Source organism: Rhynchophorus ferrugineus, unplaced genomic scaffold (assembly GCF_030347505.1).
Source record: "Rhynchophorus ferrugineus isolate W39M unplaced genomic scaffold, kcgeb_rfMv2 rfM9, whole genome shotgun sequence".
NCBI classification, from domain to species: domain Eukaryota; kingdom Metazoa; phylum Arthropoda; class Insecta; order Coleoptera; family Curculionidae; genus Rhynchophorus; species Rhynchophorus ferrugineus.
The window spans coordinates 5,747,775-5,764,913 of record NW_027472588.1 but is presented as its reverse complement, the minus strand read 5'-3'; the positions used below and the strand labels follow the sequence as shown (position 1 = coordinate 5,764,913).

General features: G+C 32.2%; 2 protein-coding genes across 3 annotated transcripts in view; both read right to left on the bottom strand.

Annotated features, from left to right (window-relative positions):
- Positions 1 to 229: 229 nt before the first annotated feature.
- Ipp (Inositol polyphosphate 1-phosphatase) lies at positions 230 to 6,484 on the bottom strand. 2 transcript variants are annotated; one of them, XM_076413192.1, is made up of 6 exons: positions 6,343 to 6,484; positions 3,064 to 3,268; positions 2,750 to 3,017; positions 2,521 to 2,686; positions 801 to 1,006; positions 230 to 598 (listed from the first exon to the last, which is right to left on the bottom strand). In XM_076413192.1, exons 2-6 carry the CDS (start codon positions 3,262 to 3,264, stop codon positions 351 to 353), a joined length of 1,089 nt encoding a protein of 362 aa, XP_076269307.1. In that variant the 5' UTR covers positions 3,265 to 3,268; positions 6,343 to 6,484; the 3' UTR covers positions 230 to 350. The 2 variants fall into 2 exon arrangements, with proteins under 2 accessions (XP_076269307.1, XP_076269306.1); XM_076413191.1 differs by lacking the exon at positions 6,343 to 6,484 and adding an exon at positions 3,318 to 3,460 and having other exon boundaries at positions 231 to 598.
- Positions 6,485 to 9,750: 3,266 nt separating this feature from the next.
- Positions 9,751 to 17,139, bottom strand: part of LOC143201956 (uncharacterized) — an 80,068-nt gene continuing 72,679 nt past the window's right edge. Inside the window, exons 5-7 of the mRNA XM_076413189.1 lie at positions 13,086 to 13,285; positions 11,035 to 11,285; positions 9,751 to 9,983 (exon numbers count right to left, since the gene is read on the bottom strand). Coding sequence (XP_076269304.1) covers positions 9,892 to 9,983; positions 11,035 to 11,285; positions 13,086 to 13,285 — 543 coding nt within the window. The 3' untranslated portion in view covers positions 9,751 to 9,891. The remainder of the gene's footprint in view (positions 9,984 to 11,034; positions 11,286 to 13,085; positions 13,286 to 17,139) is intronic.

Here is a 17,139-nt window from a genome sequence, read left to right as displayed (position 1 = left end):
TTTTAATGAAAGAGCATGTGATGAGAGGAGGGGTAATCATTGTTAAAAGACTAAGAGTTACCAACCTTGAGACGCATTGCTTCAAGCAAATTACACATACCATTAAAAAACAATCTTTGTTGATAATTCGGCTGGTCGGAAAGTATTATTTACAAGGAACAACAATGAGATTTTTATATATTAATTCCAATCACGACTTTAATTTAAATACATATTTATATAACAAATAATTTAAACATTTATTTCAACTTATAACATCTTTTTCTAATATTTTAATTCATCTTATAATTAACAATAATTTACATAATATATTATACATACTTAACAATATACATAATAAATAATCTTTTTTAAGCAGTCCAATTCAACTCTACGAGTTTATTTATAACATTTTTGTACCTATAAGCAACGATTCCGTCGATGTTTTTAGTGGACGTGCTTCCTTTTCTTCCGTATTTAATGACGTTTGATTTTTTCTTCGTGACCATGTCGGTCATGTTAATAATTTCACCTCCCAGCGAGCGCAGAATGGCTTGAGGTGCACATGTATCCCACATATATGTTGTAGGTTTGGATAGAATGTATGCGTCAGATATTCCTAAAATAATTATTTGATATTATGTCTGATATTTTTTTGTATCAGTGATGTAATTTGACAAAACTAATGGAAAATTAGAAATACTGTAGAAATATTATTATATAAATATAAAAGTGTATTTATAATTTTAAGCTGTTAGAAAAGAATCTGCAAAAATTAACTCACGCATATATGAAAGATGTGGATGATAGATTAGACTTACCTAAAATAACTGTTAGTAATTTGTAACCAGCACCTTTAGGGTACGTCAAATTATAGCCAGCATCTTTTAATACTTGAATATATTGAGGATTTTCACTGATACCTACACATAAGGTGTGGGTTTCTTCCATATTAGGTTCGTCTATAGAAGAAGCCTTGAACAAAGCTTCCCTTCCCTGATAGCATACACCCCAGTGGCATTGATACCTGAAATTTAAAGATATTCGTATATATCAGACACCAGAATATCCACTCCAAGAAAGGAAGCACAAAAGTAGAGATTAGGCTTTAGGATTTATGTTTTTGGTATTGACAGTAGTTAGAGTTATCAGATGCCATCTAACGATTTCTTTGGAAATTTGGCATGTGAATATAACTTTCTTCGGAACATTTTTTATTGTTTATCAAGAATTCTAATGGATAGTTTTCATATATTTTGTATTGAAATAATTTATAATAAACTAAAGAGTGTAGTGTTTTTTTTTACAAAAAATATACTTTCTTTTTAAAATTCTTAAATTAGATTCCAAATCTGAATTTTTATTCTATTAAACTAGAAGTAAATATTTGAAATAAGAATTTTAATCATTAAAGTTGTGATAATGAATGAATTTTAGTACATATAGTCAGTTCAAAGTTATTTTACACATACGTCATTTAAATTTGTAACGTCAAAACGTCGTAATGTTGCCGCTCAACCCTGAGTTTTAGTTCAGTTTGGTTTTGACATACAAAAAATTATAATCTAAATAAAGTAACTGAACAAAAAGTGATCACATATAATTTATTTTTGCGTTATAGTACATCTAAAAACTACAGTTAATTATACAGCCACAATAGTTTATAGGTTAGAGTTATAACCTCTTATCGCTATTGCTTTCAAGAATTTTGCATACGTCTGACAACCGGACGACTTTGACAGGCTCATTTGTTTACTTGTTAGAACTAATAAGACAGCATTGTGAATAAAATGAGAAGGAATATATTGTCTGATTCTAAAACGAATTTATAAATTGTGACAAGCAACAGATTAGACATTTTGATGACGTATGTAGAAACAAACTGAATAGACTATACTTGTACTAAACAAGGTATCTGGAGCTTGTTGAAAGCGACTTGTTGATGTTAAAACATATTAAAACAATGATTTACAAATTACTTTTGAAGAAAAATATAAGCATAAAGTAGTATCGAAAATAAAAATTATACCTTGTATTTTCCCATGTGGTAACAAAATACAATTAACGCCATCTCGTGACTATGATATATTTGTTATGGGATGATAAAAGAGCCAACGCACATCATCAGAAATTATGACGTCAACACGCCGCAACGTTGTCCCATCAAATTAGAATATGGTTTACGTTTGCTTGTTTATAACCTCTAATTATTAATGCTCATGCTCTCAAGAATTTTGTAGACATTTGGCAACATGGACCACCAATACCAAACCAAATCGAATTTCATAGGTTGATTCGGTTGGATAAAATGAATAGGGAAAAATCCGTTCTTTGATTTAAAACAAATTTTACATTTTTACAAACTGGAATTGGCAATATATTTGGAGAAATATAAATGAAAATTTTTTATTTTGTTGTCGGTTACGTTAAAGTGATAGGCATCTAAAATATGTATTTAAGGTAAAATGAGGCAAACTTGACAACCTCAGATCAAATCATATTTCCCAGAAGTACAAGAAGAAACTCACTTGTTTAACTTACTTATTAATGTCAGTCTTACAATAAAATGGTTGATTTATAATCCCCATTATGGGTACTCCCCTCTTGTCATACGCTCCAATCAAGACGGTAACACACTTTAACCCTTTCAAAAAGAATTCTCCGTTAGTTACGTCCTCGTCAGCTTTAACATATTCGTTCGTCCCATCTTAAAAAGGAGAAATACACAATACTTGTAGCAAAGATACAGAGAACCTTCAGAATCGGATACCTATAGGATCGATCCATATCCCAATATTCTCCAGGTCGACATCAAAGTCAAAATTAGGCGTCCTGGTATCAACTTCATCGATTGATACGGTTCTGTGAACTTCATCAGCTAAAACTCTGGCGGCCTCTACATCTCCGTCCATAACTTTGGATAACAACCGGGCAGTTTCTTCCGCACTGTCTTTGATTTCAATATTAACCTCCTCGCCCAGTTTATTGACGATATGGTTGCTTTCCTCCCCTTCGATGGACTGCTTCAAGTCTGGAAACTATAGCTTGCTTCAGTATGGTGTCCTGATGTTCGAAGATGCGTACCTGAAGACCGATATCATGCCTTGTCATCTGTTGTATCAACACGTCCGCTAGTGTCTTAAAATCCTCATTGAATCTCGGATTGGCTTCATTGTCGCTTTTCTGCTCCACCAATAAACTGAATAAGCTCTCGTTCTGTCGAAGTGTCCGAGCTATGTTAGCCGCTTTTTCGGATACCACTATCAGAGCTTTTAGTAAATCCATTCCGCTACAAGAAAACAACAATAACTGAATTAATTTCGTACCGCTTACCTTACGTCAACTAGTATCGATTATAAGACGGATATAAAATCCTAAATATCCATTTTCTAAGGTTTCCCATGCAGTTCTAGTCCTGCCCGAATATATTTATTCGAATAGAACTTGCAGGAAGAACAATTCATAGCCAAAACCGTAATTTTGGACCAAACAAATTCGTGTTCACGGTCTAATATGGGTCATCGATTCTGGCAAAAATTTTAAAATAGATTTCCCGACTCTGGAAACCTGCCTCAGGAAAACTGGGGTTTTCTCGAAATCAGAATACGGTCAATAGATGGCGTTGATTAGTTGGAACAACAGGCAACAGATGTCTGTTCTAGACAAAACCCTAAAATTATGTCTGGAAAATTTAGAAACTTTATTAATTTAATTAAAAATACCAACGAAACAGACTATAACTAATGATTTGAATAATTTATTTCAGGTTTATTCGACCATTGAGCTTCTAAATTTCATTTTAATATCCAAAATCAAAGTTTTATCTGGGTATATGTCGTGGTTTATTACGTATGACATATTTTTTTGTTAGTTATTGGTAATTGTGGTATAACAGTTTGCGGTTTGTTAACGTTTAAATGTAATTTACGGTGTGGTTAACATTATTTGAACTTTTTCAAAAGGTTATATTAAACAATTCGGTTTAAACGCATCAGATTTGGACATGATAATTAGAAGAATTACTGTTATATATTAGTTCGTGTTATATTGATGTTACTAATGGGCCAAGTGCGTTTTAAGATTTTAAAAATCTCTTGAAATAATGGACATTGTTCTGAGCTTATAACAGGTCGATTGAAAAGTCCTCGGCCTGACACATAGATAGCGCTACTAGAATTAAATCCACATATTTTTTAGTTAGCTCTAACCCTCAAAAGATGCGTATATAAATGTGATAGCTGTCGGATCATTAGTTTGTGAAGTATACCATTTTGAGTGAAACAAATTCTGTTATTGCGAAAAAAATGGATAAAAAGGAATTTCGCGTGTTGATAAAATATTGTTCTTTGAAGGGAAAAATACAGTTGAAGCAAAAACCTGGCTTGATGCCGAGTTTCCGGACACTGCATTAGAAAAATAAACCATCAAGGATTGGTATGCTAAGTTTAGATGTGGTAAAATGAGCACCGAAGATGGTGAACGCAGTGGACGCCCAAAAGAGGTTGTTACCGACGAAAACATTTTTAAAAAATCCACAAAATGATTTTGAATGACCGTAATTTGAAACTGAATGAAATAGCAGACACTTTAAAGATATCAACTGAACGTGTACATCATATCATTCACGAATATTTGGGTATGAGAAAGCTCTGTGCAAAGTGGGTGCCGCGCTAGCTCACTTTTGACTAAAAACAACGACTGGTTGATGATTCGGAGCAGTGTTTGAAGATTATCAAACGTAATATACCCGAGTTTATGCGTCGATATGTGACAATGGATGAAACATGGCTCCATTATTTCCCTCCGAAGTCCAATCGACAGTCATTCGAGTGGACTGCACACGATGAAGTCGCTCTAAAACATGGGAAAACGCAACAGTCGGCTGGTTATGGCGTCTGTATTTTGGGATGCGCATGGAATAATTTTCATTGACTACCTTGAAAAATGAAGGACTATCAACAGCGACTATTACGTAGCGTTATTGGACCGTGTGAGGGATGAGATCGCCGAAAAACGGCCGCATTCAAAGAAAAAAAAAGTGCTGCTTCACCAAGACAATGCACCGTGTCACAAGTCAGTGAAAACGATGGCAAAAATCTATGAATTGGGCTTCGAATTGCTTCCTCATCCACCGTATTCTCCAGATCTGCTAAGGACAAATCGTACTACAAAAATGGTATCGAAAAGTTGGAGGGTCGCTATAATCATGTATCACCTTTGAAGGGGATTATGTTGAATAAAAAAACTAATTTTGGCAAAAGAATTTGTTTTACTATGGTAGGCGGGGGAGTTTTCAAAGAACTTTCAGGCAGCTTAACACTTGTTGAATCCACTGTCTCCAGGTGCTTACTTGCAAATGGAAATAACAAAAAGGTAGAAAAAGGCTGTCACACAAATTAACCGAACAAACTTTCATTTTCTAGGCTTTCATTGCTTGCCAGCCAAAAGAAGAAGAGTTATGTTGGGACTGATGATGCAAAGTGGATTTACTACGACTATCCAAGGCGTAAAAAGTCATGAGTTAGTCCCAGAGAATCATATATATATCGATGCCGAAGCGGACTATTCATAGCCATACAGTTTTGGTGATCATACGACGGTATAAGCTAGGTGTCATGTAACACGTAATACTGACATCGAATTAAACTGATACTGCAAGTGCAGACTTTTCAGCCCGAATGGAATATATGGACTTATGGACATATGGAGTTCAATTATGGGGATGTTCTGTAAAGAGAAACAGAAACAACATACACATTTTTCAGAACAAAGTCCTAAGAGGTATTGTGGGCGCATCCAAATACTATAGGATTGGTTACCTACATCGAGACTTTCAGATACCCACAGTCAGTCAAGAAAGCAAGAGAATTGCAAGGGGGCATGGGGAAAGACTCCATTCTCATGAGAATATTGAAGTATTACAACTTCTGAATACTACCAGAACAGGACACAGACTCAAAAGAATCAAACCATCTGATCTTGTGTAGTGTTGTGTAGTGAGGTGTATATAATACAAAAATACACCAGTGACATCATTTCACCAGAGACTGAGATAGGGCCGATGGGTACTCCTAGTTATATATCTAGATTTAAGTTATTATAAAGATAAATTGTAGGTTAGTCGTAAACGACTAATAACAATGTAATAATTAAATAATAAAAAAAATAGAGGTTATTTCTAATTGATAGGGTAATGATTGCTGGTGCTCTTAAAATTATAAAAAATATGCGAAACAGTAGTGATTCTTGTTAAAGTTAATGATTAAACTAGTGCTAAAACCCCATCATAATTTAGTCCTATATGAATTTTAATTAAACTGTTATTATTTCTTAATGAAGCTAACTTAAAATAAATTAACTTACTTGTTAAAATCATAAACATTCTTTTTTCTTTCACTGTTTACGCGTGGGTCCCTTTTGACACTTATTTTCCTACTGGTCCAGCTTAACTAAACATGCGATTTCAGTTTTCACCCATGCGCCGCGTTTTACTACCTGTTTTAATAAATGTGGTGGTCTCAGCTCAAAGAAGAAACAACGCTTCTGTTACGCAGATAGAAATCTAACCCCTAACCGATGCCGCGCGCCAATTAGGCGGTACCTCTACCTGTTTCTAACGGTCCACGCTGGGAAATAAAGAAGTACCAAATGGGGATTTAATCAAACGTCTAATCCGTTCAAAGGTTAAAGATAAAGGCGATTATTCATCAGTTGTCTACGTAAATAAAATAAAATAGAAAGATACAATTGTTTGTGGATATCTAGTTTTTATTTTCTTTGTTTCAAAGTTCATTAGAAATATTGAGCAATGCATTAAAATATGTATTTATTCTCGCTTTATTGCCAGCTTATTCTGGATACTATGGTATAAGGCTTGACAAATTAAATGATAGGTCCTTGAGCGTATTTTAATCAGTGATATCTGGGAAAAGTATTAATAATTTTGGAAACTTCGGTGGTGCTAAAAGTGGTGATTGGAGGACCTTGGCAATAATGAAAGGATATTGAATTGCAATGCTTACTGGATGGAAATGTAGCTGAAACTCTCGAAGAACTCTCATACAGTTTAGCAGTTGATCAATCAGCTGTTCCTTGATGTTTACGTGCGTGTGATTGGCGATGAAAAGTGGATCTACTACGACAATTCTAAATGCGAAAAGTTGTAGGTTCGTCCAGGAATCGGAGGAGATGCTGGGCTCAGTAGGGTTGTTAAAACCGAAGGAAACAAACTAAACGACGTATTGTTGCAAAAATGAGTAGAAACAATGACTAACAACGGCAAAATTATCTTTTTGCATGACGACATGCAAGACTTGTGAAGGTTATACCCAGTATACTCACCAGTTATAGCGTCTTGTTATAACAGTTAGGTTTGGCTGGTAAAATATCTCCATGTTGCCAGAAATATGAGAAAAAATTGTAGAAAATGATGGATTAATACATATCCTATCAATTACAACTTGAAAAATCAATCAGAATTCAAGAACCTGATAGTTATGTAACTAATAAGTCTTGGCTCATGGCGTCAAACAAATAAACACAATTTTAACAAGCAATGGGGTATAACACATATTGCTCATCTGTAGCATAATTTCGATACTCTGAACATGTTTTGAAAGATGAATCTTTATTGGAAGGAAATCAATTCATTCGTCAACTCCAAATTGTGAGAATTAGAATAGCAAAATAATAATTTATTCACGAAAAAGCAAAGGGAGCTTCTCCAGCTGTTGGTGTGAGTTGAATTTGGTGTCCACTTTTCACTCGCTTTAAACTGATAATAATCATATTTTTCAGCATATTCTCATCTATAGTTTTCAAAATATTAAACAAGTAGTAAATATTTTGGCCTGTTTGAATAAGGATATTTAAATTCACAACATAGCACATTTATTTTCCATTTGATTTTGCCAGTGTAGTATTTTGGTTAGGGTTGTATTTATTATGGACTTATCTATTTATATTATCCATTTATCTATTAATATTGTCTTTTTTTTCAATTGTTTTTGGTTCAATTGTACTTCACTAATCTATATGATAAGATACTTGAAATATAACTAGGTGATTTTGTATAATTAATGTATTCCTAAATTAAAATGAAACAAAACTACTTAAGCTAAAGCTAAGAAGACACTTATACACTATACAAGTTGGTGTCGTTTGGTTCGCTTCAATTTTCTGATTTCCGTGTTGTCCAGCAGCTGTATTGCTTTCACATTGCTGCGATTTAGCAACTTTTTCCATGTTTCCATTCATATCTATTTGATTTCTAGGTCATTGTGCAGCTCTTAGTTGGTTACATAGCCATAAATACTGGTAATTAATTGTATAACTTTGTTTTGGGTGCGTTGGATTACTAGTGGGTTTGATGTTATAGTGTATAACTCCATATTTGCACCCCATAGGTCCGAATTGATTTTATAATTGACTGATAAACCATACTCTTTAATATTAGGACAAGTTGAGAGTATCTTCCGACTTACCAGTATAGTTGTTTGACTTTGAATCTAATCTGCTCTTCTTTTTGTCCAACATGATGTTTCAAATTTAACTTATCATTGAGATGGATGCCGAGGTATTCAGTTGATTTTGCTTGAGGAATCGGGTATCGATCAAGTCATATAATTATGTTTTTGTGATTTCACTGCAATGATATTCATCATTTATTAGTGTTGAAATTTATTGGAATATATTCACTTTGTAAAAGGTGAAAAAAAAACCGAAATTATTTTTTCCTCAACTCAATATATATTCTCTTTTCACAATAAATGGCAGGGTAAATCTTATACAGTTTTAAGTTTGAAGATATCAAGAAGTTTTAATACAGACAGAAGCTATAGTCTATTCTATATAGTTATAGTTTTTTTTTGAACAAACGTTATCAACCTGTTTAATGTATTGCCTATCGCAATCTGTAAATCCGTTTTAGAATTAGACAATATTTCCCTTCCCATTTTATTCTAGTTAAAAGGAGACACAATGTTGTCTGATCATTTCGAATATGCAAACGAATGAGCCTGTCAAAGTCGTCCGGTTGTCAGACGTATGCAAATTTCTTGAAAGCAATAGTGATAAGAGGTTATAATCCTATAAACTATTGTGGCTGTATAAATAACTGTAGTTTTTAGATGTACTATAATGTTAAAATAAATTAAATTTTATAACATTTTTGTTCAATTATTTTATTTAGATTAGAATGTTGTTAGTTGTCAAATCCAAACTGAACTAAAACTCTTTGAACAAATTATGTTTAAAAAATATAGCTGCTATATATATAAGCAGTATACGACTTGCTGTAGCTGATTACATTTAAATAAAACAACATTTTAGTATAGTTCGGAAGGCTTTATTATTTCCACTGTTATAAAAGCTGGACAGTTCTTTTTTTCTTATTATCTAGTTTCAAACTTAAACTGTAAAAACCGATTTCTTTACAAAAATATGACAATTTAATACAACTTGTCCTAAAAAGAAAAATAATACAAACCTCTCCATATTTACATATCGGTATAAATTTACAGGACCAACATGGTTTTCGTAATAAAAAAGAAACAAAACGAAAACATATTTACATATCTAGTTAAACATTTTATACATAATACTGACCCTACTAATATTACAAACATAAAATAAACATACTTACTATTTAAGTATACCTTAATAACAAGAATATAGGTTTTGAACACTTATCAACATTCATATTTTACATATATAGCAACAAGTATATCAGTGTTGTCATTCAGAATGGTGTATATATAACAGTAGGTCTTGATTGGATTTAATAGTAATTTCTTTATAATTAATTTATAAGTTGCTAGGCATATTTTTTTACAGGATATTCTTTCATTTATAGTTGTGTATCACATATTAAAGCAATATTTATTTAGTTGGATATTTTTGGTGATTACCAAATCATCTGGAATTCCTGATACAAATGGTAACAGAGAGGAATGCTATCAGGATCTTCAGTGACTTTGGTGTTGGAGCTGATGAGAAGAATGACACTAAAAATAGAGAGATATCATTATTAGTTAGCAAGAAGTAACTATAGTTTTGTGTGATGTCTACCTTACAGTTTTATCTACCAATTTAATTATAATCAAATTTAGATTTTTAACACAAAAAAAAAACGTTTTAAAATAAGATATGTACATAATAATCGTGGTAATAACAAAATAAAATTAAACAAAAACCTTATTTAACCTATCTACTACACGTATTTTCACACAGGGGCACTTCCCATTTTAGTGTTTCCAAGTAGGTTTTCAACGGTTTTGCAACATGAGGTCGAAGGTTGTTATTCTGAAGAATAACGCTGTTGTGTCTTTGCTCGTACTGTCGTTTTTCGTACGCCGTTCAGATTAGACGCATCATTTGTAGTCGATAGCGATCCCCATTGATGGTTTCATCAAGTTAATTTTTAAATCCCCGTCTACGTATTTTTTGCCTGTCCAGAAGGCTTCTTGTGTTCGATGTGAAAATCAACACTTTTAATACGACGAAACTAGTATTCATATCGATGGAGCATGGTTGCTATAAACTTCAGCCGTCCTTTTCTTTAAATTGAAGTAAAAAATAAAAGTTCCCAAGTTGGTTATAAATGTGCCTGATGCGATATAATGCACAGTGACATCATCTGTTGTAAATCCTTTAAAATTAATTTACAGGATATATAGAGGGTGTTATATTCTTATGATACAACATAAGCTTCAGTAAATGATTACTCCAGTACGTTGTTATAAATTATTCATAACTGATCAATAGTGATTTCTAGTGCTGATGTCTGAACCACATTTTATATGCGTAGAGGGTGAAGACTAATTGTCTTTTCTGACAAGTAAAATACTTTTAGAAAATTTTCGGTGCTGTTTTTTTAATTCAATTTTCATAAAATTCATGATAAGTTATTGTATGATTGTTGACAGATTTTCTAAAAAGTTATTTTCTAAAACCTATGGCATACAGCTTATATTTAAATGAAATTGACGTTTATATGAACTATACTATCACAAAATCAGAATTAATGTGTCTTCAAACCAATCTTATTTAACTTACGAATGGTGTTTGTTGACTCTCTGGTACTGTAATCGGAGAAATCATAAGACAGATCTTCGGTTCTTGGAGGAGGTGCCGTCGAGAGAGGAAAATAGTCAGGGTGGTGGTTCTTTCTGCGCTTCTTAAATAGGCTAATGTCCACTTCGGTACTCCTAACATACACGTCGTACAGATTAGCCGTACATTTCACTCTCATGGAACCGTTACTGACGAATTTCTTGGTCAAATGATGCCTTAGGCTTGAAACAACTCTGAAAAATGGAAAACCATTATTGTTGCGATAATGACATTTGATATGTCATTGATATCGTAGAGTAATTTATAGAGCGTTTTCAAAATTCAAAATTGTCTAGCGTGGTCTCAGCAGGAAGGCCCTGATAACGTCATTTCGCTTCATTCCATTGGTTAGTTTAAATTACCATTTCAGGCACCTATAAAGAAAATATTTCCCTTTGTCATATTTCTTTAGTGCTATCAATTTAAATAAGATATATTAAAGTTTCTTTTTGTTCCGTCATACAGGAAGCAGAACAGCACAGCTGAAAGTATGTGTCTATTTACTTATGTGTGTTACTATTTTATTTACTTGTTCAACATAAAAATATATTCAGAAAAGTTATAATTATTACTACAATGTTATTGTGAAAATTATGGAACAGAAAATTAAAACAGTTCAATCAATATAATATTGGAGGAAACATACCAAAAAACAATATTTAGCAACAAAAATTTTAAATGTATGATATACTAGCGACCCGCCCCGGCTTCGCACGGGTGCAATGCTGATACTTAATTAAATACACTACAGAAAAAATATGAACGTTGTATATAAAAACATAGCGGCCCGCTCCGACTTTGCACGGGCATAAAATATATATGCCTATGTCACTCAATGAAAACATGATTAAAATCGATCCAGTATTTTTGGTTCATTCATTACTGCCCTTGGCCTGCACGCATTAAATTTGGAGTAAAACAATTCCTTTTCCCCCATACTTACTATGAAGATTTCCTGCTATCTTTGGAATATCTAAATTCATACAATTTTTATTACATTACACATTTTTAAACGCAAATTTTAAATTTGTAATATCTCCGAAAATATTTGTTTAATTTACATGCTGTAAGGAACCATATTGATCTATATTAATTGCACACTGTATTTAAGGTACTTAATTCGATAAGGATTAATGCCGTATTGCTTAAAATAGCTTCGTAAATAAGCCATTTTCTCACGTAAAAAGTAAACAATAAAAATGGTTAATGTGGGTTATCCCTAAAAGATAAACATATACCATCGCGGACTTTTTTGTAGACCTTTTTATGGTGTACAATACTGCAGTACATTAATTTGATCTAACTCGTAGGGTTAGGCAGCGTTTTTGCTAATTGCTAAATAAGCCTAAAAAATAGGTTAATTTACGACATCACGTTAGAAACCTCTAAAATTAGCAATGTTGCCTTAGTATATTATGCATGTATTATACATATAAACCTTCCTCTTGAATCACTCTATCTATTGAAAAAAACCGCATCAAAATCCGTTGCGTAGTTTTAAAGATTTAAGTGCACATAGGGATATAGGAACAGAAAAGGCGACTTTGTTTTATACTATGTAGTGATATTAACATTATTACTGTGCTCTTATTAAGGTAAAATCGAGGAGTTATAGAGACAGCTTAAGGATCTATTAACAATATAATAAAACAATCATGAGATAACCTCTTGTTTATAAAATCAAGCTCATCTTGTTGGTCTACCAACTGTATTATTTTATTTTGTATTAATGTATTTTTTAACATACTTGTTTAAAAGGGTATCTCGGTTAAGGAGCCTTAAGCCAAAATATTTATTATAAGTATCTTAACCATTATATATTTCTTTCAGGTAAATGAACCCTTTTAATATAATTATATTAAAAATAAAAATAAATTTCAATTAATTAATTGATGGCACTTTACAAACAATTTCTTAAAGGGTAATAAGATGTCCCGACATACAAAAAGCAACACTGGTGTTAAGAATTAACGAATAAGTTTAACTAAACTTACACTAATAAGTCTCCGTGATGGAACTGATGTTTCCTTACGTGAGGTGGCCTGATTGGTATATCGTTGATATACCAGGTGATGTTAACTGCTGGATAAGAATCTTCTGAAGTACAGTTGGCGTGGAACGTTTTATCTTCCATCAAGTAGTAACGATGTTTAAAGCCACTTAAATAGGGATCTTTTTTCGGTAGATCTACCACCTGAAATTATTTTTTTAAATCTTCGTTTCTGTATTAAAATCAGTTACCAATTATTGTTAATTTATTTCAAATTATTTATCAAAAACTTCATCATGTTTATGTGAAAATAAATCCCAATAAAATTCTTATTTTTCCACAAAAAAATCTGAAAATGGAAGAGGGATATGTGAAAATCTTTTATGGTCTTTATGATATACCTTTTCATCCGATTTATAAAGGTTCAAGGCAGATCCTCAGCTTCATATAAAAGACAGGATTTGTTCTGTTGTTTATGAACGTTTTTATGTATTCTATATTTAGAAATTGTAATTTTTTAAATTATAAAAATGTTTTTTTTGTTGTATTTTGTTGAATTAATAATTATATACATAATTAATATGTTTTTGTTCTTTCATTCTGTATTGATTTTTTGTTAAACATGAATAATTTGTTGTTAAATATGATGATGAACAATATAATTATTACAGAAAAAGTTTATTGGTTCAGCTATATTTCTAAATATAGCCCAAGCCTTTGACAAGGTTTGACATGTAGTATCAATTTATTAATTAAAAAATATATTCTTGTTTTAGAATAATCAACCGTGCCCTATATTTATAACGTATGCGTTACACGAATGATGCATGAATGTGTGTTATATAGATGTTTCATTATGTTGTATATTATTATATTATATTCTAAATTTAATTATTGAAATTAGGACACAAACATGTCAGTTCAAGTTCAAGAATTTGTATAATTTACTAATACTACTCGTTGTTGATGAACTTATGATTTGTTTCATGTCAGTTCAAGTTCAAGAATTTGTATAATTTACTAATACTACTCGTTGTTGATGAACTTATGATTTGTTTCTACAGTGACTTAAAACTAGGTAGTCCTTAATGAAGACTCATTGGTCATTACTACAGTCTCTAACAAAATGTTACTCAAGAGTTGTTTTGTGCCTTGTTGCCAATATCTTAATTTTCTCTATAGCAGTTGGAATTCAAAGGTCTCGGTGTAAGTATTCCTGTAGTTTTGGGTGCAATCACAATATTTCTCAGGATTTTATTCCGAAATACTGATTGTGCTCATATTACTCTTCTCTAGGTTTTAATATTTGCTTGTCTAGCAGCAACTTGTTATCTAGAGATAATTTATAATTTCTTCTGAATAACTAATACATTTTTTGGTATTTCAGTTCTAGTTCTTTTCTTCTCGTTTTATAATCTCGTACATTAAGATTCATCCCAAGGTACTTAGGGTTGTTACTATATGGTATAATAGTGTTACTTATATTTTTTGGTATATGAACAGTTTGGTTACAGATGAATCACTCCATGTTTATATTATTACTTGCATCTTGCAGTTTTCTGATGCTTTCAATGCTTCTTAGTTGTTGACTCCAATAGCAAATATTGCAATGTCATCACCAAATGTAGACATAATAATATTTCTATCTACTTGTCTATTTGTGGTGTATTAGATGTATCAAGTAGTTATAGAACAGGATTCTGCTTTGCGCTTTATCTGATTTTCTTTCTTTCATTATTGAGTAAGATTCTTCTTGTATAACTCTAAACATCCTCACTGAAATGTAGGGGTGTAAGAGTTCAGTGTATTACTTCGGTAACATTTTATGGATTTTTTACATGAGTCCCTTTTGCTAGACTGTATCGAATGATTACACTACGTCCAAGAATCTATCTGAGCAAACATTTTTCTCTTCGTAGTAGTGATATACCACAAGTGGAGAATATTGCGATGGTTACATTTCCTGATGATACTGAGCTTATAGCTGTCGGAGACAACATTGGAGAAGCCTCACGAAAATTACAACAGGCAAGTGACAATATAAATAATTGGATACAAGCTTGGAAAATAAAAATTAACGGAAGTAAATCTGCGCATTGTAAGAATTGCAACTTTTGGATAACACCAGAGCAGGATACAGACTAAAAAGAATCAAAGCATCTGATCTTGTGTAGTGAGGTGCATATATTAAAAAATTCAGCAGTGACATGTATAAACATTATTTCACCAGAGACTGAGATAGGGTCGATGGGTCCTCTTAGTTATATAGCTAGATTTCAGTTATCATAAAGACAACTTGTATGTTAGTTAGTTAGTAACAATGTAATAATTAAATAATAAAAAAAACTTGGTTTGATGGTTTTCTAGGTGTTAGAATCATAATAATTGCAGCTATTTTCTAAACATGTCCTGGTTACCTCTTTTAATCGGAATAGTGCATTAATCTAGTTAGGGTTAAAACGCACACGCATTGCCTTGCATTTCTATCTTCAAAGCTCTTGATTTTAACGCCCAAATTAATATTCGTTGAAAATCTATTTCTAGACATGTAACAGATTTTTTATTCATTTCGCAATATATTTTGTAGTATGGCGTTAAAAATATCGTAATTAATGTTAAAGGTCATTACGAGGCCATTAAAATTTAATTATGAATAATATAATTTGTCCACGCACACTTTTACGCACAGAAAACCGGCGTCCGGTTTTATTTTTAGGGTCTTTAAAAGTTAAATCTGCCTCATTAGGATTTTATTTCACGCCATTTGAAATATTATATTTTACAGGGGATATGCCAAATTTGTGTCAGATAATAAGTTTATAAGGAATATTATATAGAAAATGGACAAAATAATATAACCGCCCTGAAATGTAGCAGTAAAAATGTAGCAGTGAATTTACGTCATCAAGATATATTGTATTGCCTATTGTAGTTTATAAATTTGTTTTAATATTAGACAATATTGTCCTTATAGGAGACCTATGGGGCAATTGGGCACGTGACAATCATCAAAAAGCAGATGCATCTGCTGAATATCTAGAAAAAACTTTCAAACCAAACGAAATTGATATTGAATATAATTGAGAAGCTGAAAATTTGATGATTGAATTAGTTACGCCGAAAGAAATAACCAAAGTTATTAAAACTGACATTAAACCTAGGAAATCAACAGGCTACGATTTAATAACAGGGGAATTATTACAAAAACTACCAAGAGAGGGAGTTATAAAACTCACCAACTTGGTCAATACAGCATTTAGATTAAAACATGTCTCTGGTATTTGGAAGATGACGAAAATTATAATAATCCCAAAACCTGGGAAGTCACCAAACGAAATAAAAGTCTATTGATCTATATCGCTGCTCCAGTAACATCTAAGGTTTTCGAAAAACTCTTGATGAAAAAAACCGATCATAGAGAGAAAAAACCTAATACCAACACACCAGTTTGGGTTTATTAACAAGCATTCAATAATTGACCAGGTTCACAGAATAACAGATGTTATTGTGTTATTGAAAAGCCTACGAAACTAAAGCAGTATGCTCAGCTATACTCTTAGTTGTAACGCAAGCCTTCGATAAGGTTTGGCATGAAGGCCTTGTTCATAATAGTACAGATAATGTTACTAAAACAATACACCGAAATATTAAAATCGTACATTACAACCAGAATATTTAGAGTCAAACAAGAAGAAGCTTACTCTACAAAAAAAAAGTTGAAGCAGGTGTACCACAAGGAAGTGTACTGGGGCCAATGCTTTATCTCCTCTACACTTGTCATATACCACAAATGGATAATATTACGATGCCTAGATTTTCTGATGATACTGCGATTATAGCTGTCGGAGACAATACTGAAGAAGCCTCACGAAAATTACAACAGGCAAGTGACAGTATAAATAAGACACAAGCTTGGAAAATAAAAATTACTGAAACTAAATCTGTGCATGTGCAGTTCACCCACAATCAGACCGTACAAGCACCAATAACATTAAATAATACTATCATTCCATATAGAAACAACGCTAAATATCTCGGAATGAATCTTGATGCAAAAC

Bases quoted from the DNA above. Each gene is read 5' to 3' on its own strand.
- Ipp (XM_076413192.1), bottom strand. From the start codon at position 3,264: ATGGATTTACTAAAAGCTCTGATAGTGGTATCCGAAAAAGCGGCTAAC. The intron at 3,018-3,063 runs GTACGCATCTTC...AGCAAGCTATAG, and splicing joins GGCATGATATCGGTCTTCAG to TTTCCAGACTTGAAGCAGTC. The intron at 599-800 runs GTAAGTCTAATC...TAATTATTTTAG, and splicing joins ATTACTAACAGTTATTTTAG to GAATATCTGACGCATACATT.